This window comes from Cherax quadricarinatus, chromosome 8 (assembly GCF_038502225.1).
Source record: "Cherax quadricarinatus isolate ZL_2023a chromosome 8, ASM3850222v1, whole genome shotgun sequence".
NCBI lineage: Eukaryota > Metazoa > Arthropoda > Malacostraca > Decapoda > Parastacidae > Cherax > Cherax quadricarinatus.
The window spans coordinates 21,211,471-21,228,597 of record NC_091299.1 but is presented as its reverse complement, the minus strand read 5'-3'; the positions used below and the strand labels follow the sequence as shown (position 1 = coordinate 21,228,597).

The 17,127-nt window shown below is 39.9% G+C and overlaps 1 protein-coding gene across 2 annotated transcripts in view; it reads right to left on the bottom strand.

The window, feature by feature from the left end:
* LOC128685243 (ATP-dependent RNA helicase DHX30) overlaps positions 1 to 5,834 on the bottom strand; it is a 170,800-nt gene extending 164,966 nt beyond the window's left edge. Inside the window, exon 1 of one of the 2 annotated variants that reach the window (XM_070082922.1) lies at positions 5,670 to 5,834. In XM_070082922.1, coding sequence (XP_069939023.1) covers positions 5,670 to 5,682 — 13 coding nt within the window. In that variant the 5' untranslated portion in view covers positions 5,683 to 5,834. The remainder of the gene's footprint in view (positions 1 to 5,669) is intronic. The other variant, XM_070082923.1, reaches the window with a different exon arrangement.
* Between the last annotated feature and the right edge of the window lie 11,293 nt (positions 5,835 to 17,127).

The following is a 17,127-nucleotide window of genomic DNA, read 5'->3' as shown; positions in this document are numbered from 1 at the left end:
CCCTTCTTTGTCTTTTACTGACGAGATCAGCTACGTGTATGCCACTTTCATACTTTGCTATGAGTGTTTTCTTGAACTGTATCGTGTTTCTAGCCTTCTTTATCAAAGGGGTGGCACTTGAAACTTTTTTTGGCCCCATGGTGGCTTATTTAGCAGTTGCACTAAATAAACAAGCACAAAAAACAACGGATTATTATGAAATGTTTCGGATGAACGCGTGGGGTAATGCTCACACAACAAGAAACAAAGCCAGACCGAGTCAGAATGCGCGGAATGCTTTGTGTGGGCACGGGCAGGTGAATGCGTTTGGTACAGTGGACTATTATCAACTCTACGAAAAGAGAGCGAATGTACAAAAACTGGAACAATATTTCGACGAAAAAGTCATGAAAAAGTGAATCCAACGATAACCAGGGTATACGAAAACCAAGGTTCCACCGTATAAATGAATTAGAGAGAACTAGAAACATCACATATCCTTGTCCCAGGCCTCATTTTACAAGAAAGTAATTCTCTCCTATCATACATATCCTAACCTGAATCTTACTCTCCACATAAATCCTTATCAAATGCTTTTTCTTAACCCAAAAATGCAGAAACAGCTCCTTACTCTTATCTAAGTTTTACTTATGCAGTGGACCCTTGGTTTTCGTGCATTTTTGGTTATCTGCACCATTTTTTGTCAAAACATAGCCTTGGCTTTTGTGATTTCCCTTGGATTTCGGCGATCGTACAGAACGTATCCCAGTAGCAAAGTATCAAAGTGGAGGAGGAAGAGAAAGGGGAGAATGTGCCTTCTTCAGTGATTCTACAATATGTACGATACTAATAAAGGCTATAGTGCCAGCCAGCGATAAAGTGTAGCATTAACAGCATAGCAAGTAAGTTAAGTGTTATGCTGACATGCGATTTCTCTAAATATATCTTGCAATTTTGTTCATCTAATATTACATTGCGATTATCATTGTTATTAGCTAAAACAACGATAATCAGCTTAATTATTTTTTTTTATTTTTTTTATTATCACACTGGCCGATTCCCACCAAGGCAGGGTGGCCCAAAAAAGAAAAACTTTCACAATCATTCACTCCATCACTGTCTTGCCAGAAGGGTGCTTTACACTACAGTTTTTAAACTGCAACATTAACACCCCTCCTTCAGAGTGCAGGCACTGTACTTCCCATCTCCAGGACTCAAGTCCGGCCTGCCGGTTTCCCTGAACCCCTTCATAAATGTTACTTTGCTCACACTCCAACAGCACGTCAAGTATTAAAAACCATTTGTCTCCATTCACTCCTATCAAACACGCTCATGCATGCCTGCTGGAAGTCCAAGCCCCTCGCACACAAAACCTCCTTTACCCCCTCCCTCCAACCTTTCCTAGGCTGACCCCTACCCCGCCTTCCTTCCACTACAGACTGATACACTCTTGAAGTTATTCTGTTTTGCTCCATTCTCTCCACATGTCCGAACCACCTCAACAACCCTTCCTCAGCCCTCTGGACAACAGTTTTGGTAATCCCGCACCTCCTCCTAACTTCCAAACTACGAATTCTCTGCATTTTATTCACACCACACATTGCCCTCAGACATGACATCTCCACTGCCTCCAGCCTTCTCCTCACTGCAACATTCATCACCCATGCTTCACACCCATATAAGAGCGTTGGTAACACTATACTCTCATACATTCCCCTCTTTGCTTCCAAGGACAAAGTTCTTTGTCTCCACAGACTCCTAAGTGCACCACTCACCCTTTTCCCCTCATCAATTCTATGATTCACCTCATCTTTCATAGACCCATCCACTGACATGTCCACTCCCAAATATCTGAATACATTCACCGCCTCCATACTCTCTCCCTCCAATCTGATATCCAATCTTTCATCACCTAATCTTTTTGTTATCCTCATAACCTTACTCTTTCCTGTATTCACTTTTAATTTTCTTCTCTTGCATACCCTACCAAATTCATCCACCAATCTCTGCAACTTCTCTTCAGAATCTCCAAAGAGCACAGTGTCATCAGCAAAGAGCAACTGTGACAACTCCCACTTTATGTATGATTCTTTATCTTTTAACTCCACGCCTCTTGCCAAGACCCTCGCATTTACTTCTCTTACAACCCCATCTATAAATATATTAAACAACCACAGTGACATCACACATCCTTGTCTAAGGCCTACTTTTACTGGAAAATAATTTCCCTCTTTCCTACATACTCTAACTTGAGCCTCACTATCCTTGTAAAAACTCTTCACTGCTTTCAGTAACCTACCTCCTACACCATACACCTGCAACATCTGCCACATTGCCCCCCTATCCACCCTGTCATACTCCTTTTCCAAATCCATAAATGCCACAAAGACCTCTTTAGCCTTATCTAAATACTGTTCACTTATGTGTTTCACTGTAAACACCTGGTCCACACACCCCCTACCTTTCCTAAAGCCTCCTTGTTCATCTGCTATCCTATTCTCCATCTTACTCTTAATTCTTTCAATAATAACTCTACCATACACTTTACCAGGTACACTCAACAAACTTATCCCCCTATAATTTTTGCACTCTCTTTTGTCCCCTTTGCCTTTATACAAAGAAACTATGCATGCTCTCTGCCAATCCCTAGGTACCTTACCCTCTTCCATACATTTATTAAATAATTGCACCAACCACTCCAAAACTATATCCCCACCTGCTTTTAACATTTCTATCTTTATCCCATCAATCCCGGCTGCCTTACCCCCTTTCATTTTACCTACTGCCTCACGAACTTCCCCCACACTCACAACTGGCTCTTCCTCACTCCTACAAGATGTTATTCCTCCTTGCCCTATACACAAAATCACAGCTTCCCTATCTTCATCAACATTTAACAATTCCTCAAAATATTCCCTCCATCTTCCCAATACCTCTAACTCTCCATTTACTAACTCTCCTCTCCTATTTTTAACTGACAAATCCATTTGTTCTCTAGGCTTCCTTAACTTGTTAATCTCACTCCAAAACTTTTTCTTATTTTCAACAAAATTTGTTGATAACATCTCACCCACTCTCTCATTTGCTCTCTTTTTACATTGCTTCACCACTCTCTTAACCTCTCTCTTTTTCTCCATATACTCTTCCCTCCTTGCATCACTTCTACTTTGTAAAAACTTCTCATATGCTAACTTTTTCTCCCTTACTACTCTCTTTACATCATCATTCCACCAATCGCTCCTCTTCCCTCCCGCACCCACCTTCCTGTAACCACAAACTTCTGCTGAACACTCCAACACTACATTTTTAAACTTACCCCATACCTCTTCGACCCCATTGCCTATGCTCTCATTAGCCCATCTATCCTCCAATAGCTGTTTATATCTTACCCTAACTGCCTCCTCTTTTAGTTTATAAACCTTCACCTCTCTCTTCCCTGATGCTTCTATTCTCCTTGTATCCCATCTACCTTTTACTCTGTGTAGCTACAACTAAAAAGTGATCTGATATATCTGTGGCCCCTCTACAAACATGTACATGTTTATGTATATTTATGTTTTTTTTTATCTGATGCATCATTTACCAGTGATAACAACCATTTATGACCTCACCTCTGGTTTCTACTCGCCTGAGGTGAATGGAGTAGAGCAGGCAGTATAGCATCTCTTTAGGTATAGAGAAGGTCTTCACGGCTTATTCCTTTTAACCTAAACGGAGAAGCATTTAGTCTAGAGCTTTATTCTTTAAAGTCACCAGAAATTGCGAGATATTATGGAATTTTCATTATATAGAAGTTGTCATGTGTAGAGACTTCAAGTTTTCTAAGTCAACAGCCTAATCTCCTTAGAAAATAGAAAGGATGTAACATTTTTGTTCAACTGTATATTAGAGGCCCATTCAGCTAAGAATGAAGGTCTTCTTAAATTTATAAGATGTGTATAGTCTGTGTTTATATATAATTAAGAAAACGGTACAATTAAATACCCTAAGTCTATAACAATATCTACTTTGTAAAATGTATCTTTAATATAAAGTTTTATCGATCTCCTTATAACCTTATTACGATATAACTGGAGAATAATTCTCCATAAAAATCCCCTAAACTAACATTAAAAGATAGAAAAAGAATAACACGAAACTTAACTCCTCCAATTTTATTGGAGGTACATATATAGGGCCACTGATAACACCGCTGCTGCCACCACCACTGCTAGTGGCCCTGATAACCCAACACCACCACCAATGCTCACATAGGTAATGACATTTTATTCTTTCTAGCGTATATATCAGGTTTCTATGTTATTAATATTGTTTATGTCATATTAGATGAATTGTGATAGATAAATAAGTCACAGAGTTGATATTAGTGTGATATTGAAGCATATTGTCCTGTCTCCAACAATATACTTGCCTCCCTCTCCCCTCCTCCATGTCTTCCATACACCAAGAGTCTTCAATAAAGGTAAGCGTGATGTCACATGTTCATTTATACATTCTATTAGTGTTTTATATTGATTTGTCATTTTGTCTGAATGTAAATCTATATTTAATTGCTAAAAAAAATTCTTTTGTTAATACTTTTGGGTGTCTGGAATGGATTAATTGGATTTATATTATTTCTTATGGGGAAAATGGTTTTGGTTTTCACGAATTTTGATTTTCAGCACTCTCTAGAACGGATTAATCACGAAAACCAAGGGTCCGCTGTATGCTTTAATGCAAACATTATCCATACAAAAAATTGTTCCTATGCAATCCTACTTTATCTTTCCCTAACTCTCTTTCCTGCCTATGGCCCGTTAATTTGCCCCATTTCATCCTACTCACTACCTGACCCATTTCCTCCACACGCACCTCTGGCTCTTCACTACAACTAACAGATCCTATTTTTCCTTGCCCCATGCTTGAAATCTCCACTTCTTTTTCATTATCGATATTCAATTCAATATTTCCACCTCACCAACTAACATCTCATTACTTTCACTCTATACAGCTCATTTGCTCCCAGGGGTTCTCAATATTTCTCTTGCCAAAATCTTGTTCTATTCTCAGTATATTTGTGGATACATACCCATTCCCTTATTTGATTTTCTTTTGCATTTTCTAGAGCAGATGCTCAGTACCATAGTCTTGATTCATCAAGACTATGGCACTAAATACCTACTGCTAAGCTTCTACCTCTTCAGTCATCTGTTGTTGTCCCTGTATAGTATTGATGAAATGTCTGCATATTAAAGATACCCAGCTGCTGAATGTGTTTAATTCTTCAACTTGTTGGTATTGTATACCACTGATGTTATTTCCTTTTTTTTTTTTTATCATATACAGTACCGTATTCTACCTTATGTTCATCATTTTTTGGATGTAAAACTTAATAGCTTAATTCTTTCTCCCCTGACAGTGTTTTTTGTTTACCACTCCACCTGTCATTCCGTTTTCCTTACCACACTCATCGTCCTATTATCACAAACCTCTGCTGCACTCTAGCATTGCGCTTTTAAGTCTACACTGTACCTCTGCCTTCTCCATCACTTTCACTCTAGCCCACCTTTCTCCCAAAAATACTCATACATCTCACTAACTGTTCCCATTAGTTATATCACTTTCACTGCTTTTTTTACAAAGACAATGCTTCTTTTACTAATGTTTTTCAACAAAATAACAAATTTAAATCAGCATATAATACTTGCCATTGTATAACATTTCAGCAGCTTTTACTAAGGCAGCCAATTCTGCATTTTTTTTATTAACCCCATAACCATGGAAAGTGGTTTGTTTGGGCCAATTTATTGTGAAAGAGCACTGAAACACTAGCTGGTGATTGAGTCTTCCAACTGCTGATGAGGTTTGTTCACATCTGTTGAAAAGATAATGTAATATTAAATCTTTCCACACATCTTAATTCTTTTAAACAACTAAGAGTACAAAGTGTCTCTTAGTCCAGTCTGATTAAGAAAAAAAAAATTCCCATTTTTTAAATATATTGAAATCTTTTATTGCTAAACAATTTTTTTTAAACCATACTATTTGTGAATTTAGTTTTTAAAAATAAAGTTTTTACACATATTCATTAACCCTTTGAGGGTCGACAGGCCCTCTCCGAAACTCGTTCTCAGGGTCGGCCAAATTTCAAAAAAAAAAAATTATTTTTTTCTTATGAAAAAATAGAGTTTTTTTTCTAAACATTATAGGATAAACAAAAAAAAATTACCATCAATACTTACGTAGATATGGATGCATGAAGTTTGCAGAAAATGAGCCGCGTATGGCAACAGCGGCGACTGCCGCTCACCTGGTAAACTTTAGTTTACTTGTATTTGAAGGTTTGTTGTTTTTTTCACTATTTTATTTTTTCACATAACTTATGTGGCCTATGAGACCAAAGTAAGGTGCAATGTACATATATACACTCGTTGTATACAACACAATAAGCACACAAACATAATTATCAATATATTGTTTACAAAACTTGTTTACAAAACAAACAATACAAAACATTGTTTATTATTATTGTTCTATAATATATATACCAATATACAGTCACTGAACATATTCCTATTAGTTCTGCAGCTTGTGGAACTCTGAAACATGGTGTCATACACAATGGTGTTTTATCTTTCTCCCTCATTCTATCTCTTTCAATCTGTCTCTCTCTTTCTATCTGTCTGTCTATCTCTGTCTCACAGGTACACATAAATACAAGTATATACATAGTATAAATTACCTAGGATAACCCAAGAAATCCAGACAAAGTGCTATACTCTGCTTGAAGATGTGAGTAAAAGTGATGACACAGTCTTGTGGCTCTCTGAGACAGAGAGCTAGACGGCTAGACAGATAGACAGGGAGCTTGACAGACAGACAAATGGACAGACAGAAATGTTAGTGTACCAGCAGAAACAAAGGGAGGGCGATATTCATCTAATCTTTTCTAATCAGTTCCACCCTCCTCCTCCTCTTCTTCCTCTTCCTCCTCTTCCCCCTACTCTTCCTCCTCTTCCCCCTACTCTTCCTCTTCCTCCTACTCTTCCTCTTCCTCCTCCTCCTCTTCCTCCTCCTCCTCTTCTTCCTCTTCCTCCTCCTCTTCCTCCTCCTCTTCTTCCTCTTCTTCCCCCTAATCTTCCTCCTACTATTCCTCTTCCTCTTATTCCTCTTCCTCCTACTTTTCCTCTTCCTCCTCCTCCTCTTCCTCCTCCTCTTCTTCCTCTTCCCCCTACTCTTCCTCCTTCTCCTTCTCCTCCTCCTCCATAGTGTAAATTACCAGGAGTCGGCAGCTGTCAAAATGACATATTGTCTCATTACTCACTCCCCCTCCCGCCTGTCAAAACAATGGGGTCGGATGCTGCTTCCCTTCCTCCATTCTATCTAATTATCTTTCTCCCTCATTCTATCTCTTTCTATCTGTCTGTTTATCTCTGTCTCACAGGTACACATAAATACAAGTATACATAGTATAAATTACCTAGGATAACCCAAGAAACCCAGACAAAGTGCTATACTCTGCTTGAAGATGTGAGTAAAAGTGATGACGCAGTCTTGTGGCTCTCTGAGACAGAGCTAGATGGATAGACAGGGAGCTTGACAGACAGGCAAATAGACAGACAGAAATGTTAGTATACCAGCAAAAACAAAGGGAGGGCGATGTTCATCTCATCTTTTGGTCTCAGCTGCACCCTCATTTACCCTCATCAAACGTCAGCACTTATCAGATGTTATCTCCCCTTATCTTGTTACTGTCATGGGTGAACATTTATTATTACATATTATTATTACCTATTATTATTATGTATTATTATTATGTATTATTATTATTATGTATTATTGTTATCATTACGTATTCTTCTTCTTCCTCCTCCTCCTCCTCCTCTTCTTCCTCCTCCTCCTCCTCCTCTTCTTCCTCCTCCTCCTCCTCTTCTTCTTCTTCTTCCTCCTCCTCCTCCTCCTCCTCCTCTTGCCTCCTCCTCCTCTTGCCTCCTCCTCCTCTTGCCTCCTCCTCCTCTTGCCTCCTCCTCCTCTTGCCTCCTCCTCCTCTTGCCTCCTCCTCCTCTTGCCTCCTCCTCCTCTTGCCTCCTCCTCCTCTGCCTCCTCCTCCTCCTCTATTCTTGGAACAAGTTTGAAGAGCTTGTAGTTCATAATCACTATCACTATCATCACCAATGCTCACATCTGAGTCTGGGATTTGGGAAAATAGGAGTTTCCTCTTTGATTCTGGTACAACTGAACGTGAACAAGACGGCCCAGCACCAGAGGTGGAAGGCTGTGGGTTGTCTGGGTTTTCCTCACTATTACCCATATTATGGTCATTAGTTTCGGTCAAAACCTCACCAGAACCTTGAAACTCATCTTCACTGTCACTTCCATCTGTATTAGAACTGTCACTGGGGAACAAAAGTGTCCCAATTCGCCGAGGAGTGAGGAACTTCTTACCGCAGGGCACGGTGGACATTGTGTACTATGATGGCATTCCCACAATGCACCACTGGGTCCCAGATTTTTTTCCTACTGCGCACACCCACCACACAGACCCATTCTCTCACATCTAGGCTTATCAGCCTTTTCCTGCGAGATTTGAGGCCGCTAGAATTTATGCGTACTAGTACGTCAAAAACCCCTACGCGTAAGACGTACTAGTACGACCAAAACCCTCAAAGGGTTAATGAATGGGGAGATGTAGACAATAGTAGAATCCTAGTCGAGAGAAATTGTATGAAATACCTATATACAGTGGAACCTCAGCTTATGAGTGCCCCACCATACGAGTTTTTCAGTATACGAGCAATCGCTCGGTTAATTTTTTGTTTCTGGATCTGAGCAAAAATTCAGGATGCGAGATTCCTCCTCAAACAACTCTTTTTTTAGACCTCCAGATCTTACAAAAGTAAAAGCGAATACAGTAGACCGTCATTTAGCACAGTAGTTATGTTCCAGAAAATGCCATGTTACGTAAAATCGTGTTAGAGGAACTGAAGAACTTAGGGGAAAAATAGGTTACGTTCCTGGCAGCCCCCAAAAAGCCAAACAACTTTTTTTTAGGCCTCCACATCTTACCAAAATAAAAGTGAATATGTAGTTGTAGTTCATTGTTGTGATGTATTATGCTGCTTTTACTGCTCAAGACTACAAATATAACAGAAATAATAGTATTTCTTACCTTAAAATGTGGGTGCTAGTGTTTGTGGATGATTGTGAAGAGAGTGGAGAGTTATGCTGTGGCCCTACTGGGCTGAGGTGGATGGTAGAGGTTCTGGTAGTGAAGTCAATGGTTGTACTAGATGGTCTAAGTCATTCAGTCAGTCTGTCAAGTCACTCAGTAAGTCAGTCAAGTCATTCAATAAGTCCATCAAGTCGCTCAGTACGTCAATCAAGTCACTCAGTAAGTCAGTCAAGTCACTCAGTGAGTCAGTCAAGTCACTCAATAAGTCAGTCAAGTCATTCAGTAAGTCAGTCAAGTCATTCAATAAGTCCATCAAGTCGCTCAGTAAGTCAGTCAAGCCATTCAATAAGTCCATCAAGTCATTCAGTAAGTCCATCAAGTCATTCAGTAAGTCAGTCAAGTCACTTGTAAGTCACTCAATAAGTCAGTCAAGTCACTCAGTAAGTCAGTCAAGTCATTCAGTAAGTCAGTCATTCAGTCACACAAACTCATGTTTACCTCTTTTTCTGTGTACAAAGTAACACTTCATTGCAGCTACAGGCTATTTCTTGTCTAATATCTTTGTTTCTTTGTTAATTCAAAGACTTAAGTGCTTAAACCTCTTTGTGCCACTTTCAGCAACACTAGTATGGCTACTGGGTGTCATGATTGCTTGGCAGATACAAGATATAGTAATTAAAATATCATAACACAATTCACAAACACAGATGCCTTGTAGCAGAGAAAGACTGGACACGAATGAATTATGAACGCTAGGATGGTGGAGTGGTGTAGGGGAGTGGCAGGGGATGACAGGAGGGCTCCCCAGCTGCTCCACAACAAGGCGGCTGCTTGAGCAAAAGAGAATTTTTTTCCTTTCCACAAATTGAACTGTGTTAAATTAATTATGACGTGTTACATAAAATTGTGCTGCAATTCTTCAAACGTGCAATACTCATATCATGCCAAATAAACTCGTGCTAAATGACGATCTACTGTATATAATTGTAGTTCATTGTCGTGATGTATTATGTTGTTTTTACTGCTTAAGACTATAACTGCAACAGAAATAATAGTATTTCTTTCCTTAATCTTTAAACTGTCCAAACGTAGATTTATGCCACATGCGTAGTGCTCAGATCATAGATCTACTTGTTTTACAAAAGAAAGCATATAAAATCGGACGTAGATCTACATCCTGAGCGTTATGCATGTGGACGTAGATCTACGTTTGGACAGTTTAAGAGCTAAATTGTGGGTGCTGGTGTTTGTCGATGATTGTGAAGAATGGAGAGTTATGCTGTGGCCCTACTGGGCTGAGGTGGATGGTAGAGGTTCTGGTACCGAAGTCGATGGTTGTACTGGAGTGTACATAAATTCTGTAATGGATTTCTGATATTAGTGTCATATTGAAGGACTATCTTGTCCTGTCTCCCAACACCCCCTACCCTGCTGCTGCCACCACAATTACTAACATATGCCAGAAACAAACCTCTCTGGAACATTTTTTTGAGTGACAGGGGTCCAGTGACTCAAGCTGGTCCTAGTGGCATTAAAAAACAAAGGGAAGTAACCCCAGAAAAGGACTTGGCACCTTAAGTCTTTATGTAGGGGGATTCCCCTTCCAAACAGTAATTTCTCCATCCTCTCCCCTTCTCCCATCTTCAATACACTAAGAAGAGTCTTCAATGAAGGTAAGTGTCATGTTATTATTGTTTTATTCTCCATGTCTCTCTGTTTTCTGTGTAGGGTAATGTATATTTCACGTAAAAAAATTACTTTTTTTTAATACTTTTGGGTGTCTGGAACGGATTAATTGGATTTCCATTATTTTTTATGGGGAAAATTAATTCAGATTACGACAGATTTGGTATAAGACAAGCTCTCTGGAACAGATTAATGTCATAATCCGGGGGCCCACTGTATACGTTTGGACCGTTTAGGGGTTAAATGTCTTATTTTACGTCAATATAGACATTTTCATTAATCCATCCATGATAATTTCTTCAAAATTATATAAGAAACACATTACATAGCATATAAACATGATGTTTATATGCTATGGAAGTGTGGTTGCCAGAAGGAGGGAAAACATTACGTAATACTAATAATAATCACTCTTAGACACATTATTGTAACTACAGAATCTCAATGTAATCTTGCAAAGAAATAAAAATTGTATTATATTAAATGTCTTATTTTATGTTAATATAGACATTTTCACTAACCCTTAAACAGCCCAAACGTATATATACATTCTTAAGCATAGCGCCCCAAACGTACATATACGTTTTATTTTTCCTGCCTTCAAATTTGGCATGATTGGCCTGAGATGCCTTGTCAGCATAGAATGGGTCCTAACACTCAGTGTGCACGGTATTAAAAAAAATCTGGGACCACTTAGTACCTTGTGGGAGTGCCAGTTAAATTGAGAGCCAGCTAGAGCAAACACCAAAGATTCACTGATGTAATGTCATATTAACACTCCTCTTTTAAGAGGAAAGTGATGTTAACCCCAAGTTTAGGGTCTGTCTATCTCTGTCTTCCTCTGTCTGTCTATCTCTGTCTACCTCTGTTTCTATGTGTGTCTGTCTCTGTCTATCTGTCTCTCTTTCTATCTGTCTATCTCTGTCTCACAGGTACACAAATATAAATATACATAGTGTAAATTACCTAGGATAACCCAAAAAATCCAGACAAAGTGCTATACTCTGCTTGAAGATGTGAGCAAACGTGATGACAATGCAGTCTTGTGGCTCTCTCTGAGACAGCTAGACGGATACAGACAGACAAAGAGCTTGACAGACAGACATGTTTGTGTACCAGCGAAAACAAAGGGAGGGTGATGCTCATCAAATATCACCTCTAATCTTTTCTTATCAGCTGCACTCTCCCCCACCCTCGTGTATGCTCATCAAACGTCAGTTCTTATCAGTTATCTCATCTTATCATGTCACTGTCAGGGGTGCACTTTGTTTTTCATGCTTCAAGGGAACTTATTATTACCTATTATTATTTTTATTTTTTATTATCACACTGGCCGATTCCCACCAAGGCAGGGTGGCCCGAAAAAGAAAAACTTTCACCATCATTCACTCCATCACTGTCTTGCCAGAAGGGTGCTTTACACTACAGTTACTAAACTGCAACATTAACACCCCTCCTTCAGAGTGCAGGCACTGTACTTCCCATCTCCAGGACTCAAGTCCGGCCTGCCAGTTTCCCTGAATCCCTTCATAAATGTTACTTTGCTCACACTCCAACAGCACGTCAAGTATTAAAAACCATTTCTCTCCATTCACTCCTATCAAACACGCTCATGCATGCCTGCTGGAAGTCCAAGCCCCTCGCACACAAAACCTCCTTTACCCCCTCCCTCCAACCTTTCCTAGGCCGACCCCTATCCCGCCTTCCTTCCACTACAGACTGATACACTCTTGAAGTCATTCTGTTTCGCTCCATTCTCTCTACATGTCCGAACCACCTCAACAACCCTTCCTCAGCCCTCTGGACAACAGTTTTGGTAATCCCGCACCTCCTCCTAACTTCCAAACTACGAATTCTCTGCATTATATTCACACCACACATTGCCCTCAGACATGACATCTCCACTGCCTCCAGCCTTCTCCTCGCTGCAACATTCATCACCCACGCTTCACACCCATATAAGAGCGTTGGTAAAACTATACTCTCATACATTCCCCTCTTTGCCTCCAAGGACAAAGTTCTTTGTCTCCACAGACTCCTAAGTGCACCACTCACTCTTTTTCCCTCATCAATTCTATGATTCACCTCATCTTTCATAGACCCATCCGCTGACACGTCCACTCCCAAATATCTGAATACGTTCACCTCCTCCATACTCTCTCCCTCCAATCTGATATCCAATCTTTCATCACCTAATCTTTTTGTTATCCTCATAACCTTACTCTTTCCTGTATTCACCTTTAATTTTCTTCTTTTGCACACCCTACCAAATTCATCCACCAATCTCTGCAACTTCTCTTCAGAATCTCCCAAGAGCACAGTGTCATCAGCAAAGAGCAGCTGTGACAACTCCCACTTTGTGTGTGATTCTTTATCTTTTAACTCCACGCCTCTTGCCAAGACCCTCGCATTTACTTCTTTTACAACCCCATCTATAAATATATTAAACAACCACGGTGACATCACACATCCTTGTCTAAGGCCTACTTTTACTGGGAAAAAATTTCCCTCTTTCCTACATACTCTAACTTGAGCCTCACTATCCTCGTAAAAACTCTTCACTGCTTTCAGTAACCTACCTCCTACACCATACACTTGCAACATCTGCCACATTGCCCCCCTATCCACCCTGTCATACGCCTTTTCCAAATCCATAAATGCCACAAAGACCTCTTTAGCCTTATCTAAATACTGTTCACTTATATGTTTCACTGTAAACACCTGGTCCACACACCCCCTACCTTTCCTAAAGCCTCCTTGTTCATCTGCTATCCTATTCTCCGTCTTACTCTTAATTCTTTCAATTATAACTCTACCATACACTTTACCAGGTATACTCAACAGACTTATCCCCCTATAATTTTTGCACTCTCTTTTATCCCCTTTGCCTTTATACAAAGGAACTATGCATGCTTTCTGCCAATCCCTAGGTACCTTACCCTCTTCCATACATTTATTAAATAATTGCACCAACCACTCCAAAACTATATCCCCACCTGCTTTTAACATTTCTATCTTTATCCCATCAATCCCGGCTGCCTTACCCCCTTTCATTTTACCTACTGCCTCACGAACTTCCCCCACACTCACAACTGGCTCTTCCTCACTCCTACAAGATGTTATTCCTCCTTGCCCTATACACAAAATCACAGCTTCCCTATCTTCATCAACATTTAACAATTCCTCAAAATATTCCCTCCATCTTCCCAATACCTCTAACTCTCCATTTAATAACTCTCCTCTCCTATTTTTAACTGACAAATCCATTTGTTCTCTAGGCTTTCTTAACTTGTTAATCTCACTCCAAAGCTTTTTCTTATTTTCAACAAAATTTGTTGATAACATCTCACCCACTCTCTCATTTGCTCTCTTTTTACATTGCTTCACCACTCTCTTAACCTCTCTCTTTTTCTCCATATACTCTTCCCTCCTTGCATCACTTCTACTTTGTAAAAACTTCTCATATGCTAACTTTTTCTCCCTTACTACTCTCTTTACATCATCATTCCACCAATCGCTCCTCTTTCATCCCGCACCCACTTTCCTGTAACCACAAACTTCTGCTGAACACTCTAACACTACATTTTTAAACCTACCCCATATCTCTTCGACCCCATTGCCTATGCTCTCATTAGCCCATCTATCCTCCAATAGCTGTTTATATCTTACCCTAACTGCCTCCTCTTTTAGTTTATAAACCTTCACCTCTCTCTTCCCTGATGCTACTATTCTCCTTGTATCCCATCTACCTTTTACTCTCAGTGTAGCTACAACTAGAAAGTGATCTGATATATCTGTGGCCCCTCTATAAACATGTACATCCTGAAGTCTACTCAACAGTCTTTTATCTACCAATACATAATCCAACAAACTACTGTCATTTCGCTCTACATCATATCTTGTATACTTATTTATCCTCTTTTTCTTAAAATATGTATTACCTATAACTAAACCCCTTTCTATACTAAGTTCAATCAAAGGGCTCCCATTATCATTTACACCTGGCACCCCAAACTTACCTACCACACCCTCTCTAAAAGTTTCTCCTACTTTAGCATTCAGGTCCCCTACCACAATTACTCTCTCACTTGGTTCAAAGGCTCCTATACATTCACTTAACATCTCCCAAAATCTCTCTCTCTCCTCTGCATTCCTCTCTTCTCCAGGTGCATACACGCTTATTATGACCCACTTCTCGCATCCAACCTTTACTTTAATCCACATAATTCTTGAATTTACACATTCATATTCTCTTTTCTCCTTCCATAACTGATCATTTAACATTACTGCTACCCCTTCCTTTGCTCTAACTCTCTCAGATACTCCAGATTTAATCCCATTTATTTCCCCCCACTGAAACTCTCCTACCCCCTTCAGCTTTGTTTCGCTTAGGGCCAGGACATCCAACTTCTTTTCATTCATAACATCAGCAATCATCTGTTTCTTGTCATCCGCACTACATCCACGCACATTTAAGCATCCCAGTTTTATAAAGTTTTTCTTCTTCTCTTTTTTAGTAAATGTCTACAGGAGAAGGGGTTACTAGCCCATTGCTCCCTCCTTCTTCGCCTCCTCCTCCTCCTCCTTCTTCTCCTCCTCCTCCTCCTCCTTCTTCTCCTCCTCCTCCTCCTTCTTCTCCTCCTCCTCCTCCTTCTTCTCCTCCTCCTCCTCCTCCATCTCCTCCTCCTCCTCCTCTTTGTCTTTCTCCTCCTACTCCTCCTCCTCCTCCTACTCCTCCTTCTCCTCCTCCTCCTTCTCCTTCTCCTCCTCCTCTTCCTCCTCCTCTGCCTCCTCCTCCTCCTTCTCCTTCTCCTCCTTCTCCTCCTCCTCCTCCTCCTCCTCCTCCTTCTCCTCCTTCTCCTCCTTCTCCTCCTCCTTCTCCTCCTCCTCCTCCTTCTCCTTCTCCTCCTCCTCCTCCTCCTCCTCCTCCTTCTCCTTCTCCTCCTCCTCCTTCTCCTCCTCATTGTTATACTTCCACATATCCAAAACATTGCTGGGACACATAAATACTTTGTATATATTCCAAGACAATAGTAAATGACCAAGGCAGGTGTTAATGTCCACCTGTCAGTGTGTTTGTGACAATTTGAGTACAATTTCAGGAGTCGATGTGTTCAGTCCATCAATCTTGATGGACTGAACACATCGACTCCAGGCTGAGGGACTGATTACCTCACTCTCCTCCTCTCCTTACGCCTTCCTCTTTGTATTGGACTGATGAAGCCACTGTGTGGCGAAACGTTTCCTGAATAAAGATTCCCATATGCTGCATAAGTGTCTCAATCTTCAACTTGTCGGTTTTTCAAACCATTCATCACACCTAATACTAGTGTCAGAACAAAGATTGGTTATAAAATGACAAGAACTACTATGAATTGTAATTATCAGAACATAAAAATTATATAAAATAATATGAAAAATAAAAAAAAAGGTATATCAGCAACACTTCTACAACCGGCAGGACTCTATGTTGCTGTCATATGAGCATCCAGTGCCAACTTCTCGGCCTTATATCTCGGTAAGTACTGACCCTAATTTTTTTTTATTCTAAAATACTTAAAAAATGTGCTCTTGTTTTTTTCTATAAAAAAAAAAACTATTTTTTTTTTTTTTTTCAAAATACAGTGGACCCCTGACTTACTAATTCCATGGAATTAAAGCAGTGAGTAGTGAAGTGACAAAGTGTAGCATTAAGAGTGTGCCATTAAGAGTGTGCCATTGAGAGTGTGCCATTAAGAGTGTGCCATTAAGAGTGTAGCATTGTTTTCCTTATGAAACTACAATGTGACCTAATGCAGTTTGCCTTACAAACACTCCTTTTTCTGTTATAATAAAAGCAAGGGAATGTATGTAGTTAACCCTTTGAGGGTTTTGGTCGTACTAGTACGTCTTACGCGTAGGGGTTTTTGACGTACTAGTACTCATAAATTCTAGCGGCCTCAAATCTAGTGGGAGAAAGCTGGTAGGCCTTCATATGAAAGAATGGGTCTATGTGGTCAGTGTGCACAGTCTAAAAAAAATCCTGCAGCACACAGTGCATAATGAGAAAAAAAAAACTTTGACCATTTTTTTTTAATAAATCAGCGACTTTGCAGTGTATTTTCGTTTGGTATTTGTTGTTGTATTCTAGTTTTCTTGGTCTCATTTTATAGAATGGAAGACATATTACAGAAATTGAGATGATTTTGACTGGTTTTACAATGAAAGGTGCCTTGAAATTGAGCTCAAAGTAGCAGAAATGTTCGATTTTTACCAAACTTCAAAAGTAAACAAATCATGCCAAGCGTGCAATACACGTCAACTGGTGA